This window comes from Gallinula chloropus (assembly GCF_964237585.1).
Source record: "Gallinula chloropus genome assembly, chromosome: 1".
Classification (NCBI taxonomy): domain Eukaryota; kingdom Metazoa; phylum Chordata; class Aves; order Gruiformes; family Rallidae; genus Gallinula; species Gallinula chloropus.
The window spans coordinates 84,627,326-84,653,382 of NC_140085.1; the positions used below are offsets into that span (position 1 = coordinate 84,627,326).

Below are 26,057 nucleotides of genomic sequence, written 5' to 3' on the forward strand. Positions count from 1 at the left end.
GGGAAGGTGAAAGAACTGAGATTTTTCACACCTGAAACTGTAAGTTTGTTTCACCATCCTTTGAACCAGAGCTGAACTACAGACACAGCTTGTGGTGTCACTAGATTCTTTTTGCACAAAATACAAATCAATGCAATGCCAAAATGCTTTGTCTTGGCAGATACATAAAACCGCTGTGAGAAAAGTTATGTTATATATGGCAAAAATTCTCAGACTGGAGATACACCTGTGTGGGGGAGGACAGTGAACCATGAGAAGAGACAAGGTTGCCAAAGGACCACTGAAGGACTAGGATAAAGGCAGGAGAAGCTGCCTGAGAAAGGGGAGGAACTGCACAGGCAGCATTAAGTAGGTTCTACCTGTGCATTACAAACAGCAGTATTACTGACAGCTGTGCAGTCTTCCCTACTGAGAGACTGAGGCTGTATTTCCCTGAGTTGCTGTTTTGCAGCCATAAAAATATATAGTCTATGCTGGTTTTTGCTACCCCTCTCTCATAATTCCTCCACATCTTCAGCTGTGCTGCAATAAAGAGTGACTTAGGGTGGCTGTCTTTGTCTGGAAGCTGGCACCACCCCGATACCAAACACTTGGGGTTGAAAAGCTGACAGCAAGCATGGCACTATGAAATGACTTCTGTTGTTCACAAGGTTCTCATCCCACACCATCTGCACTGGGTGGTTGGACAAGAGGGAGGTAATAGCATTTTTTATCCTGTAAGAGAGAGCAGCAGTGGGATACATACACTATATGTACCTCCTGCAAGTATCACCAGTCTGTGTAGCGCTACAGGAAGGCGTATTTCCCTGCTGTACTACAGCCCCAAACAGCAGGTTTGAGATACTTTATTGTCATCATGACAAGCATTGGCACAGGAAGGTCAATGCTCCTTCAGTTCTTCATAATGACACTGTGTACAGGGGCTTCTTTCTGAACTCAGGAGAGGGCCAGTCTGTCTGCTGAGGCCACAGCTGCTAGCAGAAAGCACCTAAGAATAGCAGTCACAATGCACATACTGTCTTCATCATGACAGCTCTGGGTCGGAGCCAGTTTCTCGCTCCCACTGGTCAGCATGCTGTGCAGTCTTTTACAATAGTGAGTTTAACTGACAGGCTGTGCATATCAGAGCGGTCTGCAGTATGGAAAGAGACATTCATGCCTGGTAAATGTCCAAATAAAAAGAAAAAAACAAAACAAAACATGGCGGTCTAGATTTCCTTGAGGAGATCAGCAGTCATCACAGCCTTGTCTCATACAGATGTATAATTTTCAATTCTTATGAGGAGCCATCAAACCATAGGCTAGAAACAAATGAATTATTTCTTATTGATTCGTTATAGTTCAAAGAAAAATTAAGACTTTTTATGTTGTTTGTAAATAAATGGGACTGTATTAAAATGGTGACATCATTAGTTCTTTCTCCCAAGAGAAACACTCCACAAAGCCATGCTTCTGTTTGCATTCTCCTTATCTGATCACCTTGCCTTAGAAAAAGGACTTCCGTTTCTAAATCTACAGATTAATCACTTTAATAGAATTAATCATGAAGCAGCTATGATACACCTTTCATAACACTATTATGAGACAAATTTGCTGACAGGGGATGTGATTCCTTTAAAGGCAATCACTTCTTTCATTTCCCTCCTGTATCTGCAACCACAAAAGAACAGACTACAATAAAAGCAGTACAGTAATATCACTTTGGGTCTAATGTTGTCAGTTTGGACCCGAGTGCAGTTAATTGCAAGGAGCCAGTAATAAATTCAAGTAAAACCTGGCCAAAACAAAGGCAACAGCAACCGTGACCAGTTCTGATCACTAGGATTATGTGTTCAGCATCTGTAAGGGTTATCCTAGCCTTTTGTGTTTTCACACATGAAACCCATGCACCACTGAACAACGAACTGAAACTTTACATGACAAGAGCTGTCAATCTTCTGCAGGAAGGATGCTCCGCTTGTTCCTCCCTTCCTATTTCACGGGTGCTCTGCAGATTTTGTTCGCTCCCTTTCTTCCTTATTACCGAAGGTCCCTTGAGCCCTTTATTTTTCCGCTGAAACGCCACGTCAACAAAGCACGTGTAACAAGTCCCCTAAAACTTCAGTACCGGTGTGCTTGCGGGGAAAGCTGCGTGCCGGTTAATTCCACCTCCCGTAACCCCGGTGTGCAAAACTAACTCCCGCTGCCCTCCCTCCTGCCCCCACCCCGGCACGCTGCGGCGCGGAGACACGCGGCTGCACCCCCGCCGCTGACAGGCCCAGGCCCCGGCAGGAAGCGACACGAAATCTCTTCCGCGCAACCGCCCTGCGTGACGTGGCGGTGGCGTGTGTCCGCGCGTGCGTGCGGCGGCGGCGGCGGAAGTTTACGGTGTGTTGCTCTCCCCAAGGGAGGGGTTGTAGAGCGGGGGTTGCGTCTCGGGCACGTGACTGAGGGAAGGGCGTCTCGCGGTTTGGGTCGCTGGGGCCGCCGGGAAGGAAGGCAGGCGGGCGGGCGCGGCGCGGGCCTTTTGGTGGTAGCTGGCGGCGGGAGAGCGCGGAGCCCTTTGCGCGGGCTCGCGGCCTGCTGTCGCTGAGCCCGGCGCTCTCGGGAGTCGGTGGCAGAGTCTCCCCCCCCCGCTCTTCCCCCCCGCCGCCTGCCTGTCGTTAGGCGGCGGCTGCTCGGCTCTTGCAGTTGAGTTTGGCTGTGGTTAGTCCTCCCCTGCTGGGATGCTGGTCGCCTGCGGCATGCAGCGATGTCACCAGGAAGCGCTAAAGAAGAACCGGGTGATGCTGGCAAAGCAGCTGGTTTTAAAGGAGTTGATGGAACATATGATAGAGAAAGACATCATCACCACGGAGATGATGGAGATGATACAGGTACGCAGGTTATGCTTGGCTTTACTTCGGCTTTACTGCAGAGAGGAAGGAAATGGCTGAAGATGCCCATCAGTTGCATCTCAGGACTCAAGTAAGCTTTCTAGTCCCTTAGTAAGGTTGATGGCCTTATGATAAGAATAGATGGTGAAAAATGCAATTGTGAGTCATTTTGCGTAGTACCAGTGCAGAAGGTATGAACCTGAGACTGATAAGGTTTTACAAATTAATTTGATTAATTTTGACTTGTGTGTCAAAGATAATATGAAATTCCTTATGGGACCGCTCAAGAGACCTGTACTCAGTTGTGGGAAGTGCAGACAGTCTTAGCTGAAATAGCTCAAAATCCCTAGTGAAAGAGGGCGGAGAGGACTGAAAGCCTAATCAAGAACTGGTTATACTGGTTTTGGCAGGGATAGAGTACCTAGTATGGGGCTGTGCTTTGGATTTGTGCTGATAATATGTGGATGATTTTGATACCCCTGAGCAGGGCTTACACAGAGCCAAGGCCATCTCTGCTTCTCACACCACCCCACCAGTGAGGAGGTTGGGGGTGCACAAGGAGTTGGGATGGGACACAGCCAGGACAACTGACCCCAACTGACCAAAGGGGTATTCCATACCAGCATGTACAGCTGGGGAAGAAAAAGGAATTGGGCATATTTCAGAGTGATGGTGTTTGTCTTCCAAGGTCACTGTTAATGCTTGATGAAGCCAGGCTTTCCTGGAGATGGCTGAACACCTGCTTGCCCGCAGGAATTGGGGAATTAATTCCTTGTTTTGCTGTGTTTGCATGCATGGCTTTTGCTTTACTTAATAAATGCTTTTATATCAGCCCATTCACTTTTAGCCTTTTGATTCTCCCCCACCATCCCACTGGGGAGGGAGTGAGGAGCAGCTGTGTGGTGCTTAGCTGCCCACTAGGGTTAAATAAGGATGTTGCTGAGGTATGGATGTTAAGTTGCTGGCTGGCAGTTCAGTCAGTTAAGTGGGGGGAAGTGGAGGGGCAGGGAAGAAAAGGGAGGGGGTTGGAGGGAGGATGGGCACTCAAAGGTAGGATAACACTAGAGGAAATAGTCTTTTTTTGGAAAAGGGATTAAGACTAAGGGTATCTTCTCCAGATGTAACTGAGTAAAAGGAGATGCCGCAATACTTAATAATGGATTATTTGTGAGGAGAAAGGTGTTATGATAGGTAATTCAGGTAAACACTGATAACTTCATTGGAAAATTGTGCTTAGTACGACATACACTTACAAGCTAAGAATGTGTATAAATAGCAGTAGGGGTCTGAGCAAGTAACTTGAGTTACTGTTGCAGGGCATGAGTCTGGAAATTGTAGCGAAGAGAAATATGTCAGGGGTAGAAGGAAAGTCTTCACAACTGCAACAGTAGTACACTAGAAGGATGGCAATGAAGGGAATGTTTCACAGGTTAGTGCTGATTCTAAGTGTCATACATTAGCAAAAATTAACACACATTAAAAAAATCACTTGCATCAAAACCACTTTGCCATACCTTTAACTTTTCTAAAGTAGGTTTGTGAATTCCTAAGAGTTTTCCAGTCTGGCTCAAATGTGAGCAAAGGTCTTAGGAGTACTGTTAGGTACCCTATTCTTAGAAATGTATTATGATGCTAATCATCTGGTACCTTAGTGGAAATAAAAGGAGACAAATGCCATCTGTGTCTGAGGATAGAGCAGATTTTCTTGGGTATTTTAACTGACTGCTTCTATATATCCTCCTGCTCCCCCAAAAAGTCAGGAAATCAAGATGATCTGGATACACAGTTACGTTTTTAAAGAATTTGTCTTCAAAATACAATTATATTGGTGCTAAACAGAAAAATAAATTGGTTTTGGAAACAAGGCACTTGACTTAAACCTTTGATCTAAGCAAAGTGAAATAAACTGAGGAGCTCAGGGAGGTTAAGGAAGGATGAAATTTCTTGAAGTGTGGTGCTAAACTAGCTCTGAAACTATCCCAAGAAAGGAAAATATGGGAAGGTGGTGTTGATGCCACGAAAAGCTGAAATCAACACTCAATAGTCTTGATGGCCATTGAGTCTTCTTTCTTAAAAGTGTTTATAATCGCAAAAATAAAGACAAAAAAGAAGCACTTATTATGTAAAGATGATGCAGTTATAATCATCTATCTCTAGAAGAAAGGGATTTCAAACACAGAAGAAAAATGATAGTGGAAATCAAGTGAGATGGTGGAAACATCTGTTTTTCAAGATTAAGTCCAAAATTCACTTCGTTAATGCCATCTTGTCAGAGCATCAGGTGTTCCAGAGGTCTGGGATGGGCCTTCAAAATTGTGGATGTGATAGCAAGAGCTTTCTCTTGCTTTTTCAAACAAGTGGAGTCCTCTGTACTGTAATCAAAGACTATCATATCATATAGATGTAGAGATTTAAATGCTCTGTGTTGATCCCTAGATGGTATTGATGGGATTGCTGGGTTTGACAAAGTTACTTAGATTTATTAAGATGTTTGGCAAGTGTATGTGTTCTCTCCAAAGGTTCTTATAGAGCCTGAGTATACACGCAGGAGAGTAATACTGTGGAAATTTTGACAGGAAGTTTGCAAACAGTTCCTGTTATGTAGATGATCAAACTCATCTGTGAGGGTACAAAAATAAATCAAGAATGTATCGGAATGTAAAAGGAAAGAGGTCTGTCTTATGAAAATTTTTACTTCTGAATGTTTGCTGAACATTATTTAGGATAACCTGAATGTGTTGATGTGGAAATTATGTAATGAGGTACAGTGCATTAAGGAAGAAGTCTGCCAGAAGCTGACTGCTGTACGTATAAAGTGTTGAATATGAACATTATGGAGATTTCTTAGTTTTTCAGTAAAACTTGATACAGTTCTTGAGGCCACCTTGTGTTCTTAATTATTATCTGTGGCTTGGAGTCATAGACTATGAAGACAAAGTTAAGGAGAGTAATGGTCCTAAGCTTGTCATAAACAGCTACAGGCCTACTAGAAAGGAAGAAACCATGGGTACTTTAGAATATCGGCTGATACTTTGTTAGCTAACATAAAATACTGTAGGCTTGGAGCAAGATACGAGTATATGGAGCCGGTTATCTTCTGTGGACTAATGGAGGAAGTGTCATCAGGAGAATGGGCAAGTATTTTCATGCTTCTGGAAAACCACAGATGAGATATTACTGTAAGTGCTTCTAGTCAACAGGGTCTGAAAGTTGAGATTTCTGTGGGAATAGGAAAGGATATGTGTGTTGTCAAGGGTCAGAGGCCTCTTATGAGAAGACTGAAAGCGGCTTGCTTAGTGTAGTAAATTAAGACTGATTTATAGAAAGAAGTTTTCGAGGTAAGGGTAAGCACAGAGAACACTGAAACCAAAGGATGTTGTTGATACAAAAATAAATGCTATTATTAGTCATGAAGGAACACACATCTGAAATTTCAGAATAGCTTCATAAGCATTGGATCAAGATTTTGCAGTATCCTTCCAAACAATGTGATGGAACAAAGCCAAGCTACTTTTAACATCAAAGTTGGTTTCTTTTCTAAATTTTAATCAGACTATGAAATCTTCCGTAGCAGAGGATTTACACACGTGACTTGAGGTGTTTTCCCTGATTTTGCTATGATTGCTAACGTAGTGTTATTCCTTGATTCTTTGTAACTTGCCAACGGCTTCTTATCATCCACAAAAAGAGGAGCTCTTGGACCTATGGTAATTTTAAAAAATACATGATTAATTCCATGGAATTTATAAAATTTATTTTTGATACTCATTATTTTAGTATATCATGTTTTGGTGAAAATATCAGGGAAAGCTATTTTATAAATTATATAATTTGTTGGCAAATATCCTGTTAATATTCTAACAATTAGAACACCTTGAGAATCTTTTATAGATAGAGTAATAATAAAAAAAGAAATTTATCTTTCTCATACACTACTATGTATTGCTTCATTGGTCTAAATGTTCCATTTTATACATATGTAGTGTCGGGTTTAATTGACTGCATAAAATCAATATTTTACTTAAAACTTTCTAAGGGATTTGCGTTATTGGTGATTGAGACCATAAACCTACTGGGCAGGAGTGCGAACGTGTTCTGGAATTTGTGTATTGAATGAGGGGAAATAGGTACTATTCCAGCAGAAACTGGAAGTAAAATTTTAGAGATAAGAGGGTGTGTTACTGTGTGTGGTAATGTATTAATTGTTGGCTTGCTATGTTTACCATATACTATTCCGAGTGAGGGAGGCACAGAGTGGGGCAGAGGAGTGGAGGTGAAATCAACTAGGAAAAGCTATAAAAATGGATCTAGTACATCTAACCATAGTGCTGAAACATTTACATGAAGGAAAAAAGTTGAGTTGTTCTGAAGCTTTGTACAAAAATAATTATGTTGGGGTATTAGTTTGAGCATGGATTTTGGTTTTTTTTCTGGATCTAGGCCAAGCCTGGGAGCTTCAGCCAAAATGTGGAATTCCTCAATTTGCTGCCCAAGAGAGGCCCTAATGCCTTCTCAGCTTTTTGTGAAGCTCTACGAGAAACCAAACAGCAGCATCTGGAGGCAATGATCATGAAGACAGCATCCAACCTGAGCTATGGGATTGCAAGGGTATCACAGTTTTAAAAAAATAAAATTCATTTCAGATTGGGTTAGAGCACGAAGTGATCTTTTTCAGATGGAAGAAAAATAATGTGTTACGAAGGACAGGATAGGATTTTGTCATAAATTGAAGAATGTAGTAGCCTTAGTAAAAGCAGAGGGGAAGAAATTAGGGAAGAAAAGAATTTTCACGTATAATTAAAGGGTAGTAGAGGTTGGAAAGGACCTCTGGAGGTGATCTGGTCCAAACTGCATGCTTCAGTATGGAGGAGCTCAGAACTGGCCACAGGATTCCAAGTGCACCCTTTCTAGAGCTGAGTAGAGGGGAAGAATCGTCTCCCTTGATCTGATCTGCTGCCGGCATTGTGCTTCCTGATGCAGCCAGGGATAACATTGGCCTTCTTGGCAGCAAGGGCATATTGCTGTCTCATGGTCAATGTGGCATCCACCAGGTCCTCCAGGACCTTTACTAAGCTGTTTTCCAGCTAGTGGCTCCCCAGATTCAGTACTGTGCAGTTCAATAAGGGAACTGCACAAGATTGCTAGATGTTCTTACATCCAACATGTTCTTATTTGATGTGCCATGAAAAAGGCAAATCTCTAAAGGTATTTTCTCTGAAATCTTTTAATTCAGTGTTCAATGATTCTGAGTAAAAAGCTACTAAAAGCTAATCTTGACAGTTGAGCAGAGGTATTTATTTATTTTGTTACTTTTAGCTTTTCACTATTTGCAGTTGCTAGTATTGGACTAAAGGAATAATTTAATTAAGATTCAATAATCTCAGTGCATAGAATATCACAGTAGACATATATGAAGGAAGACCAGATATTTTTAGCAGACATATTCCCTTATTAAAATGTAGGATTTATTGGACTACCCAGCATCAGTGGATAAAGAGAAGGCAACTGATATCATCTACCTGGACTTGTGCAAGGCCTTTGACACAGTCCCCCACCACATCCTTATTTCTAAATTGGAGAGATGTGGATTTGATGGGTGGACCATCCAGTGGATAAGAAACTGGTTGAAAGAACATAGACAAAGCGTGGTGGTGAATGGGTCTATGTCCAGGTGGAGGCCGGTGACAAGCGGTGTCCCCTAGGGGTCTGTCTTGGGACCGGTTCTCTTTAACATCTTTATCAGTGACATTGATGATGGAATTGAGTGCACCCTCAGCATGTTTGTGGATGACACCAAGCTGAGTGGTGTGGTTGACACAACAGAAGGAAAGGAAGCCATGCAGAGGATCTTGACAGGCTGGAAAGGTGGGCCCAGGTGAACCTAATGAGGTTCAACACTGCAAAGTGTAAGGTGTTGCACTTGGGCTGGAAGAATCCCAGACATAGATACAGACTGGGAGAAGACCTCCTTGAGAGTAGCCCTGCTGAGAGGTACCTGGGTGTCATGGTGGATGAAAAACTTAACATGAGCCAAGCACTGTGCTCTTGCAGCTCCTAAGGCCAATGGTATCCTGGGCTCCATTAGAAGAGGAGTGGCCAGCAGGGACAGGGAAGTGATTGTCACTTTCTACTCTGCCCTTGTGAGGCCCCACCTGGAGTCCTGTGTCCAGATCTGGGGGCCCCAATACAAGAAGGATGTGGAACTGTTGGAGAGGGTTCAGAGGAGGGCCACGAAGATGATCAGAGAGCTGGAGCAGCTCCCTTATGAGGAAAGGCTGGGGTAGCTGGGCTTGTTCAGCCTGGAGAAGAGAAGGCTGCAGGGGGACCTCATTGCAGCCTTCCATTACCTGAAGGGAGCAGAGAAACAGGAGGGGTATCAACTTTTTAAAAGGGTAGATAACGGCAGGACAAGGGGGAATGGATTAAAACTAAAGGAAGGAAGGTTTAGATTAGGTGTTAGGGGGAATTTTTTTTACGGAGAGAGTAGTAAGGTGCTGGAACGGGCTGCCTAGAGAGGTGGTGGTTGATGCCCTGTCATTCGAGGTGTTCAAGGCCAGGTTGGATGGGGCCCTGGGCAACCTTGTCTAGATCCAGGCCTAGAATCGCTGGACAAGTCAAGTTTTCTCAAAACCTCGGTGTAAGGTTTCCGAAGTGGGGACTTGGGTAGAAGTAGAGAGTTGCAAAGAAGGGAAGGAATTTTGCATTTGCAGAAAATGCTGCTGCTTGTCATGGTACGAGGTTTGGATGTGAATGACAATACTATTTTTAAAGTAATTTATATGTGTGTATGTGAAGACATGTATCTTTGTTCCATGATACCTGCAGACTTGTACCATATAGAAAAAAATTAGGTGGTTTATACTACTCTTCCATGTATTTATTGGATGTCTTGTAGCTTGAACAATGTTACAGATCAGATCTTCCGTTCCCTGCTAGAGTGTCATGTAATTCAAAGAGACCGCGATGGACTGGTGAGTCACACTTGTCTTCATGAATACTTGATTGGAAATTTCTGATTTCATTAAGAAATTAAAGTGAAATAGCATATTGGAAGAGAAAACCCAGTGGATTTCTAGGCAGTTTTCTTTATTCTTAGAGGAAATGACAACTTAAATAGAACATAGCAGTAAAATTTCAGATTTTTGATAGCATTTAATTGAACTAGAGCTGTGAAAAGATAACTGGGTTTGGGTAGCTTCCTTCTCAACAAGTAAGTTTAAGTACAAGGCCTTTATAGAGGTTATATGGGCCCAACAGATTTCTGTAGCTTCTCTTGAGTGCAGCAAATCAGCTTTTCTCTAGGAAGTGTTTGTGATTTAGATCAGGGAACTAGTTATTGGAACGAATCTCCTTGCTAGTTTATGTTGTTTCTGGTAATGCTTAGAGTTCTTGTCTTCACTAATCACAGATTTAACTGTGTACTGGTTACTAGGAATACTCTCTCATGTTAAAAAACCAAGTTTTTAGATTTTGAAGCCTTTTTTTGTAGTTGCAAAAGTTTTGCAGTTGTGATGTTTTGGTTATTTAGAACATACGTTCTTCCAACCAAGAGAGCCAAAAGGCTGAACTAGGATTTCAGAGGAGGTAATGAATTTCATTAGCTCAGTTTCTTCTGGACAGGGGAGTGTTTGTCTCAAATGGCAAATAGTTGATTGTCATTCTCTTCATCTGCTCTTATCCAGAGGAAAGGGTTGTTCAGAGGTGGATAAAGAAAAAAAGGGCATTGCACTTCATGGAAATTAGAAACATCTGGTTTGGTCATTTTTGTATGTGTTCAGCCAAAAACAAATAATTGTATCCAGTGAGAGTGGGATGCCTTTTGTGAAAGGAAAGGCACTATTCTATGTGAATATTTCTATCAATGGTTAGCCTAATGGTGAAAGGAATAGCATACTTTACAAAATGACAAACAACACACAGCTCTGATTTTAGATATGAATTCTGTTTTTCTACTCCATAGAACCTTAAATGAGGCTGACCCACATAAAAGACAAAAGAAGTTGCCAATTAAAATTATTTTTTAAAAATATAGCATTCCAGTACTTATGGGGTTTTTTTCCTGCTGTGTTTCATTGTGTGATAAAGCAAATTTTCTAAAGGTATGAATAAAATAGGAGTATGCCTAAGACTACATACTTCAGAATTTGCCAGTAACTGACTTAATGAAAATACCAGCATCCATTTTTTCATGCTGGTTTAATAGTGGACGGCAGTTTAGGGTGATGGTTGGACTTGATGATCTAAAGGGTCCCTTCTGACCAAGACAATTCTGTGATTCTAATGCAGAGGTTTTGTAGTTGGCATATTTTATTGTTATTTGATATGTCTGTTTTGCACAGAACCAATAGAACATTCATTAGATAATCAAGACGGTCCTCCAGTTCCTCTGGTGAAGTACTGCACTCCTGAATTCTATAATGATCATCAGCACTTGGTGAGTAGTTGACAGAGAAAATCTCAAGGTGTGAAACACATGAGGTGTTAGATGTCTGATGAACACATGCAACTTAAAACTGAGTTGAAATACATGCTTCACTGGGATGCAGATCAGTTTTGTGCTATTTGTGTATCTGACCAGTCATGTTTTGTTTGATGTATTTCTCATTTACATGTGTCAAGAAATTCTGAGTTCTGTAACTCTACAGATCTCTCTTTTTTTTGTTTGTTTGTTCACAAAGAGCTTTGTGAACTGCCTCCTGTTCTGTTGCTCTGTGTAAACTGTCAGTATTTTTGCTTCGTGTTTTTTCTGCGTAGTCATCTTCTTTTGTGTGATGGCACATACTGTGCTGACTCTGAGATACTAGAACTGCACTTTAACTGGTAGCCCAGTCTTGGTTCTTTATTGCCAACTGTACCTGGAAGAGTCTGTCCTGAGGCTTGAGAACCAGGTCAGGATTCTGTGATGAGTGGTACTGGGTAAAACACCTGAATTTCTAATTTTCTGCAGCATTTGAAGTTTTGTAGGTACTCTCATTACATTTTGTTTAATTTGTTTGTAGAGCATAGGTTGTGGTGGGGTAGGCTTAAAAAAGTATAATGGGCCAGTCAGTATACTAGAGTTATATGGTGTGTTAACGCTTGTGTCACGGACTCTGTGTACAGCAAAACAGATATTTTTTTATTGTCTCTTGGGGACACCTAATTAGGCAGTGTCATTGTAAGCTTGACTTGGCTCCTTTTACATCTGTAGTTGGATGCACCCTGCTTGAAGTGTTCCTTTTGTATTAAACTTCACTTCCAATTTACAGAAGTCTTTGTGTTTTACTCTTGATTTGTTGTCAAAGTGGGACAGGCAGAGAGGGAACATAATTTGAAAACACCCCTTTTAAATTAGTTCTTTCCCTATTAACCTTTTTTGCTAGGTGCATAACTTCCAGGATCAGTGACCTGATCAGTCCCTTGCTCTTACAGTTGTACATTATTTTTACATCTCTGTGTGATCCCAACAGCAACTAGGGATTGTTAGCTAAATTTTACGTAGTGCTATCCTAAGGCCTTTGGTGGGGATGACTGAAATATATGGGGCCATGCTAGGGTGAGGGTGGAGAAAGGGGAAAAAAGCCAGCAAAAAATAATTCATAGTTTCAGATTTTAAGCCGTGTTTCTTTTAAACAAAGAAATAAGGCATGCTAGTATAGCAACTTAGTAATAATGTAAAATCATCAGTTGTGGAGAGTTATAAATACAGTTGCCTTTGGGATCCTTGCAATACAAACATTGTGTTTTATTTATTAAAAAACCCACAACAAACAAGCATACAAAATCCTCAAAAATGTGACCTCTGCAGTTTTTGTACCTTGTCAAATAAGAAATCTCTGTCAAGCAGATATGTAGGGATTGCTATTCTACTCTAACACTCTATTGTTTCCTTTTGTAGTCTAAATTTACCAATTTTACATCTTCTTCTCAGGCATATAAACTGATCTCAGAGCCCCGTGGCTTAGCACTTATTCTCAGCAATGTCCATTTCAGCAGTGAGAAGGACTTGGAGTATCGTGCAGGGGGAGATGTGGACTGTGCTTCTCTGGAGATGCTTTTCAAGCATCTTGGGTATCAAGTAACTGTCTTTCATGATCAAACTGCACAGGTAAGGGTGGTGGATCCTAGTACTTCATAACCAGTGTGGATGATAATTTGTAACTGTTATATGCATATCTTAACAGGTTCCCTTTGGTGTGACTACAAGCTTGAACAGGAAGATGTGAGTGGTGACTTAGGAATAAAAAATAAGGCTAAATGGGTTGATGTCTGCTTAGTTACTGGTAAACATGAAGAAGTTTGTAAGGCAGAGGATTTACTATACAAAGTAGGATCACAGAGCACTACAAGAGGTACTCCTCTAGTCTGGCCCCTAGTAGTGCAAGGGGGGCAAGAATTTCTAGACCATACCTTATGTGTTAAAACCACAGTTGAATAAAGTATCTAGTTTACCTTAGACCTTTCTGTTCTGCTGTCCTAAAAGTTAAACTTCACAAATATTTGACTTGGTCTTTGCAAACATAAGTGATGTTTTCATGTCCTTTCTCTGATGGAGTCATCAGGGAGACTGAGAAGGAGTTAAATAGCTGTTCCAAGCACAGGCTGCAGTAGGCCCGTGGTCAAACAGCCAAAAACTCCACTACTGGCACGCACAGAAGGTGGTGGGGGTGTTGTGAGGAGAGGGCAAAAATGCAGAAGAATTGAAGCTTTTGATGGCAAGGACCAGCAGGAGGAAAACATGTCCCCTGAAGTGTGAGGTGCTCTTGCAGAACTGCTTCACTGCTCAGCAGTCTGAAAAGGAAAGACTGACCACATCAGGAAAGATACTGGAGCTAAGTCAGGCAGTCCAATCTGCCCTCTGTGTAACAACTAAGAAAAGGAGATGGGTGATACTAGTAGGCAGTTCTCACCAGAGGTACAGTCACTCATTTGCTGACTGACATACTCTAGAGAGGTGTGTTGCTCACTGGGGAAATGCATCAAGAACGTCACTGAGAGGCTACCATGCCTCATACAGTCCACTGACTATTATCTGCTGCTGTTGTTTGATGTGGCCACCAATTATAAAGCCAGGAGCAGTCTAAGGAGTACCAAGAAGGATTACAGAGCTCTGGGATTGGGAGCTCTGTAGTGCAGGTAGTTTTTTCATCAGTCCTCAGGGTCAAAGGGAAGTGGCTTAAAAAGGCATCTGGCAAATCAGCAGATGCTTATAGGACTGGTGCTGCAGCCAGGGACTTGAGTACTTAGACCATGAGATTCACTTTGAGAAACCTGGGCTACTGGGAGCTTTTCATCTGTCAGAAAGCAGAAGAGCATCTTTAGTCGTGGACTTGTCAAGCTTCTGAAGAGGCCTTTAAACTAAAGTTGCAGGGGAAAGGGAACCTCAGTCCATCCCATCCCTACCAGTTTGATGCCAGTGCCAGCAATAGATGCCTAGAGCCAGGAAGAGGATCACAGGTCAGCAGGAGACCACCTGAAGTGCAGAATTAAGGAATTACAGGCACTCCAGCCAGTAACTCAGTTTTATCAGAGGCCCAACTTAAAATGCCTCTGTGCAAACCAAACATGGGAATAAACAAGAGGAGTTGGAGATGTGTGCGTGCCTGCAGGGCTGTGATCTCCTCAGCATCAGGGAGACTGGTAGTGTGGCTCCTGTGACTGGAGTGTTGGAATGGAAGCATACAGGCTCTTTGGGAAGGACAGGGAGGGGAGATGAGGTGTTTGGGGGGGGTGGGGTATTGACCAGCTGGAGTGCATGAAGCTCTATCTGAGAATGCATGAGGAGCCAACTGAGAGCTTATGGGTCACGGTTAAAGGAAGGGCAGGTCAGGGGACACTGTAATGGGGGTCTGTTACAGGTCACCGTGGTGGTTTAGCCCTGGCTGGAGACCAGACACCCACCAAAGTCGGTCTATCACTCCCCTTTTCAGTTGGACAGGGGAGAAAATATATATTGAGAGGCCTAGGAGTCAAGACTGAAGACAGGGAGAGATCATCCCATAATCAACGTCACGGGCAAAACAGACTTAACACAGAACAAAGGACAGAAAACTCTCTAATGTATTACACTGCAGTTCACACACAGTGAAACCAGAGTCGGGTAATGAGAAGCATGACCAGCTCTTAAAGCACCTCCTCCCACCCCTCCTTTCTTAGCAGACTTCACTTTAGTCAAGATTTTGCTCCCTTCTTCCTCCCTTTTGTGGCACAGGGAGGGGCAGGGAATGGGAAAATGGGGTTCTTGGTCAGTTTCTCACAAATTGGTTTCCTTCTTGGCCAAGGGGGCGTTCATTCCACATACTCTTACCCTGCTGCATCATGGGGTCCCACCCATGGGAGACTGTCCTCCACTAACTTCTCCAACATGAGTCCTTTCCCACAGGGCTTCAGCTCTTCACCAGCTGCCCCAGTGTGGGTCACTGCTGTGGGGTGCAGTCATAAATCATAAAATGTCTCTCAGTCCCAGTCCCCCATGGGGTCACAAGCCTCCCCCAGCAAACCTGTTCTGGCACAAATCTCTCCTTTGCTCATCTCTCTGTGTGTCTCTCTCCATGAGCTGCAAGTGCTGGCAGGGGCTTGCTCTAACACGGGTCACAGCATCTCCTGTATGTCTCCACCTGCTCTGGTGTGGGGCTTCTCCACAGGCTGCAGGTGGGGTCTCAGCCTTTTCCATGGGATGCAGGGGGATACACGCTCCACCAGGGTCTTCTCCACAAGCTGCAGGGGCATCTTTCTCTCTGGCACCTGGGGCACCTCCTCACCCTCTTCACCAGCTTTCATGTCTGCACAGATTCTTACATTTTCTCACTCCCTTCTCTGGTAGCAAAATGCAGCTGCTTGTGTTTTTCTTTCTCCTAAATGTCATTCCCAGAGGCACTGTGACCATCACTGATGGGCTCAGCCTTGGTCAGCAATGACTCCGGCCTTTAATTGGCTGATGTTTACTCTCTGGGGCCTGCAGAGAGCTTCTAGCTGCTTCTTGCAGGAGCCATCTCTGCAGCCCCTCCTTCTCTACCAGTACCCAGCTACACAAAACTGCAACAGTCACCCAGCCAGGAAGACCAAGTGGATGAGGCCCTCTATAGGCAGATAGGAGAGCCTTGTGTTCACAAGCCCTGGCTCCATGGGTGACTTCAACCACCCCAATATGTGTTGTGGAGAGACAACACAGCAGGGTATAAGCAATCCAGGAGGTTCCTGGAATGTGTTAATAACTTCTTTCTCCAAGTCATTGAGGAGGCAATGAGGAGAGGTGCCATGGTGGGAACAATGTCCAACAACAGGGAGGTGCTCATGGTGAATGAAGTTCAAGGGCAGCCTTATCTGCAATGACTATGAAAAGGTGAGTTCAAGATCCTTAAGGTAGTGAGGAGAGCTCACAGCAAGACGACTACCCTGGACTTAAGGAGTACATATTAGTCTGCTTGGTGGAATGCCATAGGACAAATCCTTGGGGGAAAAGGGGCCCAAGAAAGCTGGTTAGTATTCAAGGATTACTTCCTTCAACTCAGAAGTGATGCATCTTGATGCATGTCAGGAGGCCCACGTGGATGAACAAGCTAGACAAACTTGGGCACAGAAAGGAAGTCTACAGAGAGTGGAAGCGAGAACAGGTAGCCTGGGAGGAATAAAAAGAAATTGAGAAACCAGGGATCAGGTTAGGAAAGCTAAAATCGAGATACAAAATTAAATCCTGCCAGGGACCTCAAGGGCAACAAGAAAAGCTCCTATAAGAAAATGAGAAGCCTTATTTAGCCTGGATATGGGAAAAGCTGAGGTAATTTGACTCTTTTGCCTCAGTCTTCACTGGCAAGTGCTCTAGCCATACCACCGAAGTCACAGAAAGCAAAGGCAGGGACTGAATGAAGAGCTGCCCACTGTAGAAGATTAGGTTTGAGAATATCTAAGGTACCCAAAGGTATGCAAGTCCTTGGAACCTGATAATATGCATGCATAGGTCCTGAGGGAACTGGCAGATAAAGTTGCCAAGCCACTATCCATTGTACTTGAGAAGCCGTGGCAGTCCGGTGAAGTTTCCACTGACTGGAGAAGGGGAAACATAACTCCCACTTTTGAAAAGGGAAAAAAGGAAGACCTTGGGAACTACAGGGTTGCCAGGCACAGTGGTGAGACTGACAAGGTCATGGAGCAGATCTTCCTGGAGACTATGTTCGAGCATGTGGAAAATAGAGGTGATTGGTCACAAGCCAGTTTGATAATGGCAAATCATTGACAGATTTGGTGGCCTTCTATGATGGGGTTGCAGTGTTGGTGGATAAGGGAACAGCAACTGAAGTAATCTAGTTGGACATGTGCAAAGTGCTTGATGCCATCCCATGTGACATTCTTGTTGCTGAATTGGAGAGAGATGGATGTGGACCACTTGGTGGATAACGAATTGGCTGGATGGTTGCACTCAGAGTTGCATTCACTGGCTTAAAATAATGTAGTGGAGACTAGTGCTGAGTGGCATTTCTCAGCAGTCCGTATTGGGACTGGTGCTGTTTAACATCTTTGTCAGTGACATGGACAGTGGGATTAAATACACCCTCAGCAAGTTCTGTGACCACATCAAGTTGTGTGGTGCAGTTGACACCTTTGATATGGTGTATGTATGTAGACTGGATGTCTTGCACTTTCACATTCCAAATGCATGTGCTACACTTACTGTACACACCTTCAAATGTGTGGGGGGATGAGTAAGGAGAAAAATGGACTGTTCACTGATTGCTCCAGCTGCTTACCTCTTCTCCTTCAGTCTGCTATCCTGCTCCCACTATGCTGAATCTTTTGCACCTGTCAAGTAGTCAGAGTTCGCAGAGTTTTCCACTTGAAATTGTTTTCTTTTGATCACTAGTGTTTGAATGCCTGAAGGACAAGAGCATGTATCTGTTAAGTTGCTCCAATATCCTAGCTAGGTTGAAGTGTCAATGTGATACCTCCATAAGATGCCAGTTGATTTCTCCTATCTTAAATCTGTATGTACTAACTCAGATGACCTGTGCTGCATTTCCATGTTGACCAGTATAGAAATCTAGGTGTCCTGAGTGATTCCTACTTCATTCACAATATTATATTTAGAAGTGAATATTGCATACAAGAACAACAGTGTTTTTGTGGTTAGGGTGGTTTATGGATCTTTTATTTTTATGGAACATGTGTCTTTTGTCCTGTAAATTTGATGTACATAGGTGGGGTTGTGTTTTTTCATAATGGGGGGACCATTTGTGTTTTCCCCTGTATATTGACCCAGTTGCCCTGTATAAATCTGGAAAGCATTAAACATTTTTTTTTTCTTTCTTCCAGGAGATGGAAACTGCATTGGAGAGATTCTCTAAGCTGCCAGATCATCATCATGTGGATTCCTGCATTGTAGCTTTACTTTCCCATGGTGTGGAAGGTGGGGTTTATGGTAGTGATGGCAAGCTACTACAGGTATGTTGCTCTGTCCTGATGTATTATTGTAGGTAACAATAGAAAGAGGATAAAACAATTTAAGAAAATAAGTGATGGAAGATACTTTTTTAAAAAAGCATAAAATAAGGCCTTGTGGGAAGAAATGGGTAGGGGGCAGTCTATTAGAGGTCTGTAAGATTAAAAAATGGGATAGAAATTGGCCAAGTAGGAGAACTTATTTCATTCTTTCTTCTTGTACAGGTATGAGGTAGAGTGCTTGAATTCAAACTAGTGAAGTAATAACCAAAATAAAGGGAAGCAAGCTGAGTCTGGGTTTGGCTCACAGAAAACTGCAGTGAGTAATATTAATTTTCTTTCTTCTCTCAGTTGCAGGAGGCTTTCCAGCTCTTTGATAATGCAAACTGTCCAAATCTCCAGAATAAGCCCAAAATGTTCTTTATTCAGGCCTGCCGGGGAGGTGAGTGCCAGAATACTAAAAGCCAGGTATTTGGCATGCGGTTATGGCTCATTTTACACACATACACACCCTCACATTCAACTTGCTGTCAACTCTCTTTGCTTCTCTCAGGTGTAAGTGGGAACCTCCCTCTGCCCTGCTGCTGCCACTGCATCTGTTGCTCTGTAAGTGTCTTTTGCTCTGCATGAGGTGTGTGCATTGACTTGCAGACCACAGAGCACCTTAGTGATACAAAGTTTTATCATACTCCACTCACCTATTGAGGCTTTTATCTTGCTATGCATTCAGTAAGGGGAATGAAGCATATGGGTGCATTAAATTGCAGCACAGCATGGAGCAGTACTCTAGCACTGGAGTCTTGTCTGAGGTCCTGTGTTTTTTGTTGATGTGTATTTTGTATCGTCTCTCAAACTATCAAAGTTTGCTCCAAGGTCTCGCCGTATCTTTTTTTCTTTACCCTATCCTGCTTTCAACCTCCAAATGACCTTTCTTTATATCCTTTTCCACATATTATTGCAGTAACATATTTCATTTTTGATTCTTATAGGTTCTTTTCACTCGTTCGATTTTATTTTTTTATTCTGCAGCTCGTTTTCCCTCCTTTTGTAATGAGTCACATGTCTGTAACTACCTTTCAGATCTGCTAATTTTTTCCCTAAAGTGGACTTTTTGAAAACACTACGAAACTGCAGGTACACCTAAGAGAAGTTTTGTCTTAGAAAGCTGTGTTTTTTCCCTTGTTATAGAGAAATATTTCAAGGTTTTCTCCCTTTTACCCTTGTTCTTTGCAATTTTCATCTTTCATTTTTAGCTGAGCTTTATAGTTTGTCCACTAGCCTATAGAATGCTTCCTACTCTTTTTTAATCCCAATGCAGAAAAAAACCCCAAAGTCTATGTGAATTATTTTGGGTATCAGAAATATTTGATCCTTCTAAATATTTGGAAATATTGTAATGTGCATGTTTATGACATTAATTAAATGTGATTGGTTTCTTTTATAGAATCATAGGGGTTGGAAGGGACCTCGAGAGATCATCGGGTCCAACCCCCCTGCCAAAGCAGCTCCCCAGCTCATATTGCACAGGGACGCATCCAGACTGGTCTGGAATATCTCCAGAGAAGGAGACTCCACCACCTCCCTGGGCAGCCTGTCCCAGGGCTCTGTCACCCTCACTGTCAAAAAGTTCTTCCGCATGTTGGTGCGGAACTTCCTGTGCTCCAACCTTCAGCCATTGCCCCTTTTCCTGTCTCCACAGACCACAGAAAAGGGGCTGGCCATTTCCCCCTGCATCCCATGCTTGAAATATTTATAAACATTAATAAGGTCCCCCCCTTAGTCGTCTCTTCTCAAGGCTGAATAGTCCCAGCTCACTCAGCCTTGCCTCATAGGGGAGATGCTCCAGGCCCTTAATCATCTTTATAGCCCTTCTCTGGACTCTCTCCAGGAGATCCCTGTCTTTTTTATGCCAAGGAGCCCAGAACTGGACACAGTACTCCAGGTGGGGCCTGACCAGGGCAGAGTAGAGGGGGAGGATCAGCTCCTTTGTCCTGCTGGCCACACTCCTCCTGATGCACCCCAGGATCCCATTGGCCCTCTCAGCCACCAGGGCACACTGCTGGCTCATGGCCAACCTGTCGTCTGCCAGGACCCCCAGGTCCTTCTCCACAGAGCTCTTCTCCAGCACGTCATCCCCCAGCCTGTACTGATACAAGCAGTTATTCCTGCCCAGGTGCAAGACTCTACACTTGCTTTTGTTGAATCTCATCTGGTTTCTCCCTGCCCAGCACTCCAGCCTCTGAATGGTCTCCAGGTCTCTCTGGATGGCAGCGCAGTGTTCCTGCGTGTCAGCCACTCCTGCCAGCTTTGTACCATTGGGTACTTGCTGAGGGAGGATGCTATTCCCTCATCAAGGTCGTCAGTGAAGATATTAAACAGGACTGGACCCAACACTGAGCCCTGGGGAACACCGCTAGTCACAGGTCTCCAGTCAGATTCTGCTCCACTGATCACCACCGTCTGAGCTTGGTCCAACAGCCAATTCTCAACCCACCTCACTGTCCACTCATCTATCCCATGCTCTCTCAGCTTTGCTATCAGGATGTCATGGGAGACACTATCGAAAGCCTTGCTGAAGTCAAGGGAGATGACATCCACTGCTCTCCCTCCATCTACCCAGCCGGTGGTGAGATCATAGAAGGCTATGAGATTGGTCGAGCACGATCTCCCCTTGGTGAATCCATGCTGGCTACTCCTCATGACCTTCTTCTCTTCCAACTGCTTGGAGATGGCATCCAGTACAAGCTGTTCCATCACCTTTCCAGGGACAGAAGTGAGGCTGACTGGCCTATAGTTGCTCATAGCCCCCTTCTTGCCCTTTTTAAAGAACAGAGTGACAGTCTTCAGGCACTTCTCCTATTCTCCAAGACCTGTTGAAGATGACAGAGAGCAGCTCAGCAACCACTTCCACCAGCTCCCTCAGCACACGTGGATGCATCCCATCCGGGCCCATGGATTTATGTGTATTAATCCCTTTGAGATGCTCCTGGACCACCCCCACCTCAACCAGAGGGAAGCTCTTCATTTCCCAAACTCTCTTACTTTCTTCCAGTGTCTGTGGGTCCTGAGGGGCCTTTGAAGTGAAGACCAAAGGAAAGAAGGCATTCAGTATCTCCACCTTCTCAGCATCCCCCATCACCAGGACACCCGCCTCATTCAGCAAGGGACCCACATTATGACCCTGGTCATCCTCTTACTATTCAAATATCTAAAAAAACCCTTTTTATTACCCTTTATGTCCCTTGCCAGTTTCAATTCCAAGTGGGCTTTAGCCTTCCTAGTCACGTCCCTACAGGCCCTGACCAACATCCCTATATTCTTCCCAGGTGCTCAGACACTTTTTCCACAATTCATAGACCTTCTGCTTCCCTTTGAGTTTACTCATTAGCTCCCTGCTCATCCACACAGGTTTTCTGCCTCTCTTTCACGATTTCTTGCTCAAAGGGATGCACCGGTCCTGGGCTTGGAAGAAGCACTGTTCAAATGCTACCCAGCTCCCACAGGCTCCCTTACCTTCTAACAGCGTAGCCCATGGGATAGCTCCTATTAGGTTGTGGAAGAGATCAAAGTTAGCTCTTCTAAAATTCAGGGTAGCTATCCTACTTTTTGGCTTGCTGCTTCCACTCAGGATCTTGAACTCAACCATTTCATGGTCACTTTGTCCCGAGCTGCCCCTGACCTTCACTTCCCCAACAAGTCCATCCTTGTTGGTAAAAACAAGGTCCAGTACCTGCCCTCCCCTTGTAGATTCCTGTACCATCTGTTGCAGGAAATTATCTTCTACACACTGCAGAAATTGTCTAGACTGCATATGACTGACCCTGTTGCTTGCCCAGCAAATATCTGGGTAATTGAAGTCCCCCGTAAGGACCAGCGCCTGGGATCTCGAGGCTACTAGCTCCTCCTGATCAGGGGGCCTGTAGTGTACACCCACAACAGTGTCACTCACACTTACCTGCCCCTTGATTCTTACCCACAAGCACTGAACTGATGGATCATCCTTTCCCAGGTGGAATTCAATACATTCTAGCTGCTCTCTCACATAAAGAGCAACTCCTCCACCTCGCCACCCTAAGCCTGTCTTTCCTAAAAAGCACACAGCCATCCATGACAGTGTGCCAGTCATCCAGGCTGTCCCACCACGTCTCTGTGATTGCAGTGAGATCGTGGCCCTGCAACCGCACAAAGATCTCTAACTCTTCCTGTTTATTCCCCATACTACGCACATTTGTATATACGCACTTTAGGGGGGCAGCAGATGCAGGTATCCTCAACAGGTCACAGAGATTTCCAACAGGATGGGCAATGGTGACTCCACTGAAGAGTCCTCGGGGCAATCCACAGTATTTGCCCTACTATCATGTGGAACAACATCCCCAAGTCCGTCCCTGTACCGTTGGCATTTACCTTCTTCCACCATCAACTCTCATCGTGTCTCCCGAAACACTTGCCTGACCCCATTAGCCTTTGTGGTATCCCCTTCACCCTTCCTAACTAGTTTAAAGCTTGCTCAGTGACCCCTGCTGTCTCTGGGCAAGGATCTGCTTTCCTCTTGGGGACAGGTGAGCCCCATCAACAGTCATCATGCCAGGAGCTGAGTACACTATCCCTTGGTCAAAAAAACCAAAGTTCCTATGACGGCACCAGTCTTCCAGCCACTCATTCCACTCCTGGGTTCTCCTGACCTGCTCCAAACCACTAGTAGGGAAAGAGGAAAATATTATTTGAGCTCCCTCTCCCTCAACAAAGTGCCCTAGGTCCCGGAATTCCCTTTTGATAGCTTGCAGGCTACACTTTGTGATTGCATCACTGCCTGCTTGAACTATCAATAATGGGTAGTAGTCAGAGGATCTCACCAGCCCTGGGAGCCTTCTGGTGATGTCTCTGACACCTCCCTACGTGTAGGGTCAGGTATACATATAGGGCCCTCCATCCCCCTGAGGACGGAATCACCTACCACAACTACCCTTCTCTTTTGCCTAACAGAGGCAGTCTCGAGGTATGCGGTCAATCGCCTCACTCTAGGCACCTGGTTCCTCCTAGGCAGAGGGGCTGCATTTGTCTCCTCACTTAACTCCTCCTCAACTTCCAGGGCCCCAAACCTATTGCTTAGGGAAACCTGGGGGAGCGGGGTAGGCTGGCAGGAGGAGTGCCAGTGACATGTCATTGAACCTTCAGATACTCTTGAACAAATGTGAATATGCAGACTCATAACACTGTGGAAATAAGCCAGAATTGGCAGCTGAAGTAATTAGGTTTGATACAGTGTGTATGTTCACATCAACAAATCAGGCTTGGCCTTTTGATTCCCAAAAAAGGTTTCAGTTAAAGCTATGGAAAAAGCTGCAGAACTAGGGTAAGTTGACTAGAATAGTATTTTCAAATGAATGTGTTAGGAAAACATCTAATTTTGAAGTTCTAATTAAAAGGGGTTTGACCTTACACATTATGGGATGATGATGGTGTGAATAGTATAGCTTGACTGTAAAATTACCTGGGTCTTACCTCAAATAACATACACTGTGAACAATGCTCTAAATTTTTAAAAAGATACAGAACTAAAAAGTTTGGAAGTGTAACAGAAGGCATGAAAAAAAGTGTGGTTAAAAACGGTCCTTCACCCCCAGATCTGGTCACGCTTCTCATTACCCAACTCTGGTGTCACTGTGTATGTACTGCAGTGTAATACATTAGAGAGTTTTCTTTCCTTCACTCTGTGTTGAGTCTGTTTTGCCCGTGACGTTGATTATGGGATGATCTCTCCCTGTCCTTGTCCCGACTCCTGAGCCTCTCGATATATATATTCTCCCCTGTCCAACTGAAAAGGGGAGTGATAGAGTGCTTTTGTGGGTGTCTGGCCTCCAGCCAGGGTCAAACCACCACACCAGTTATCCCATGATCTGCATAGGAAAGGAGAAGGAAAAAAAATGGGCGTGTGGACTAACAGTCACATTAGGCTGAGCATATACAAAGAAATGCTGTATCTGCGTTAGTTTCTGAAAAATAACTTTCAGATGAGTTTTAAAAACAGCTGAAAATCTTAATGTTTATGCAAAAGCTTTCTGTTTGATAAGGGTTCTGGCATTGCTGACCCATTCCCAAAGCTAAGGAAGTACAGGAGAACTACATCCAGTAATTCCAGATAATTCTCTTTCTCTCTGTCTTTTTTCCCCCTCCTTTTTTATTGCCTGCCCCTCCCCCCCCCCCCCAGATGAGACGGATCGGGGAGTGGATCAAAGAGATGGGAAAGAATGGTCAGATTCCTCAGGTTGTGAGGAAAGTGATGCAAATAAGGAAGAAAATCTCAAGCTGCGTCTGCCTACATGCTCTGATATGATCTGTGGATATGCTTGTCTGAAAGGTACTGGGAAGAGGCTGGTTAGGGCATAAGGAGTTTTTCTGTGTCTCTGTTCCCCAGAAACTGCATCATATGCTCTTTCTTCTCAGGCACTGCAGCCATGCGAAACACCAAGCGTGGATCCTGGTATATTGAGGCTCTCACCTCTGTGTTTGCAGAGGACTCCCGAGACACTCATGTGGCTGACATGTTGGTTAAGGTGAGCTTAAGTGCCTTTCCTCTCTCACCCATTTTCTGAAGAGACTTCCAGTGCTTCAAATTGCTAGGATTAGTCTGTTAATTAAAGCACTTTTTCATGTCTTGTAGCAAATGACCTCTTTACCCATTTTTATAAGTATATATATTTATTCTATATATACTTATACATATATATGCACACAGTTCCACAACAGTTTTAATGAAAGTAAGAATGCTATTTCTTTGATACTTTCCATCTCGCTGGTGCGGTCACATGGTGAATTTACAAGAATTAGTCTGGCTTGCCCAGAATTACTTTTCTATAGATACAGGGTTTTTTTTCAGGTGGATTAATACCCTAAACTGTCTCACTACATGTCTCACTACTGCACAAGCACTTGCACTTAGATATGGTAAAGGTAAAGAAAATAGGGGAAGAGGGAGTGAAGACAGCAACGTGACTACAGCAACTTGAGTTGCTGTGGAACTAGAACCTAGCTCTTTATCCTTCTTATAATTTAAAGGGGCAATACTTAGGGGACTACTTAATAAGTTGAACAGAATAATCTATGAGTACAGAAAGCAGTGACGTTTTTCTTACTTCTGCCTTCTTAATCCTGCCAGTGTTTTGTTTTGTTTTGTTTTTTAATATCACATCCAGGTGAACAGGCAAATCAAAGAACGAGAAGGTTATGCCCCAGGCACGGAATTTCACCGCTGCAAGGAAATGTCAGAATATTGCAGCACGCTCTGTCGGGATCTTTACCTGTTTCCTGGCTATCTGCCAAGGAAATAACCTTGTCATTTCTGTTGAAAGAGAGAAACTGCCAAAGCTGGACTTGTATGGATGTCTCTCTTTTCATTTTTACGAGGTGTGAGATCAGACATGCAAGCAAGGACTGTTTACATGTGGCCAGTCCGATTCTTGGTGGTCTTCTAAAATAACGTAAGTTATTCAGTTCAGAGTTTAAAATTCTAACATCCTGAGTTATTTCATATGTATAGAAATTGATGGACAGTGGATCAGCACTGGAACTGGGAGGAAGTGGGAATATCCTTTGGAAGGAGATATAAAGACATTTGTAAGCAAAATGAGTGTGCAAAGGAAAACAGATTATTCATACAGTATTTTAAAAAGTTAATCCTTTCTGAAAGGAAAATTACTCATAAAATGCTACTTATGCTTATATTTTAAAAATTTTAAATACTTCCTGCCTAGTTCTTCATGCAGGACAGTCAGCTCCTGTGCACATTAG

General features: G+C 43.7%; 1 protein-coding gene across 1 annotated transcript; it reads left to right on the plus strand.

Moving 5' to 3' along the window:
* Positions 1–2,492: 2,492 nt before the first annotated feature.
* CASP2 (caspase 2) lies at positions 2,493–26,057 on the plus strand. Its single transcript, XM_084277307.1, has 10 exons — positions 2,493–2,855; positions 7,296–7,463; positions 9,751–9,826; positions 11,195–11,289; positions 12,766–12,942; positions 18,141–18,269; positions 18,618–18,708; positions 24,478–24,627; positions 24,714–24,823; positions 25,463–26,057. The coding sequence occupies exons 1-10, from the start codon at positions 2,706–2,708 to the stop codon at positions 25,595–25,597; spliced, it is 1,281 nt and encodes a 426-aa protein (XP_084133433.1). The 5' UTR covers positions 2,493–2,705; the 3' UTR covers positions 25,598–26,057.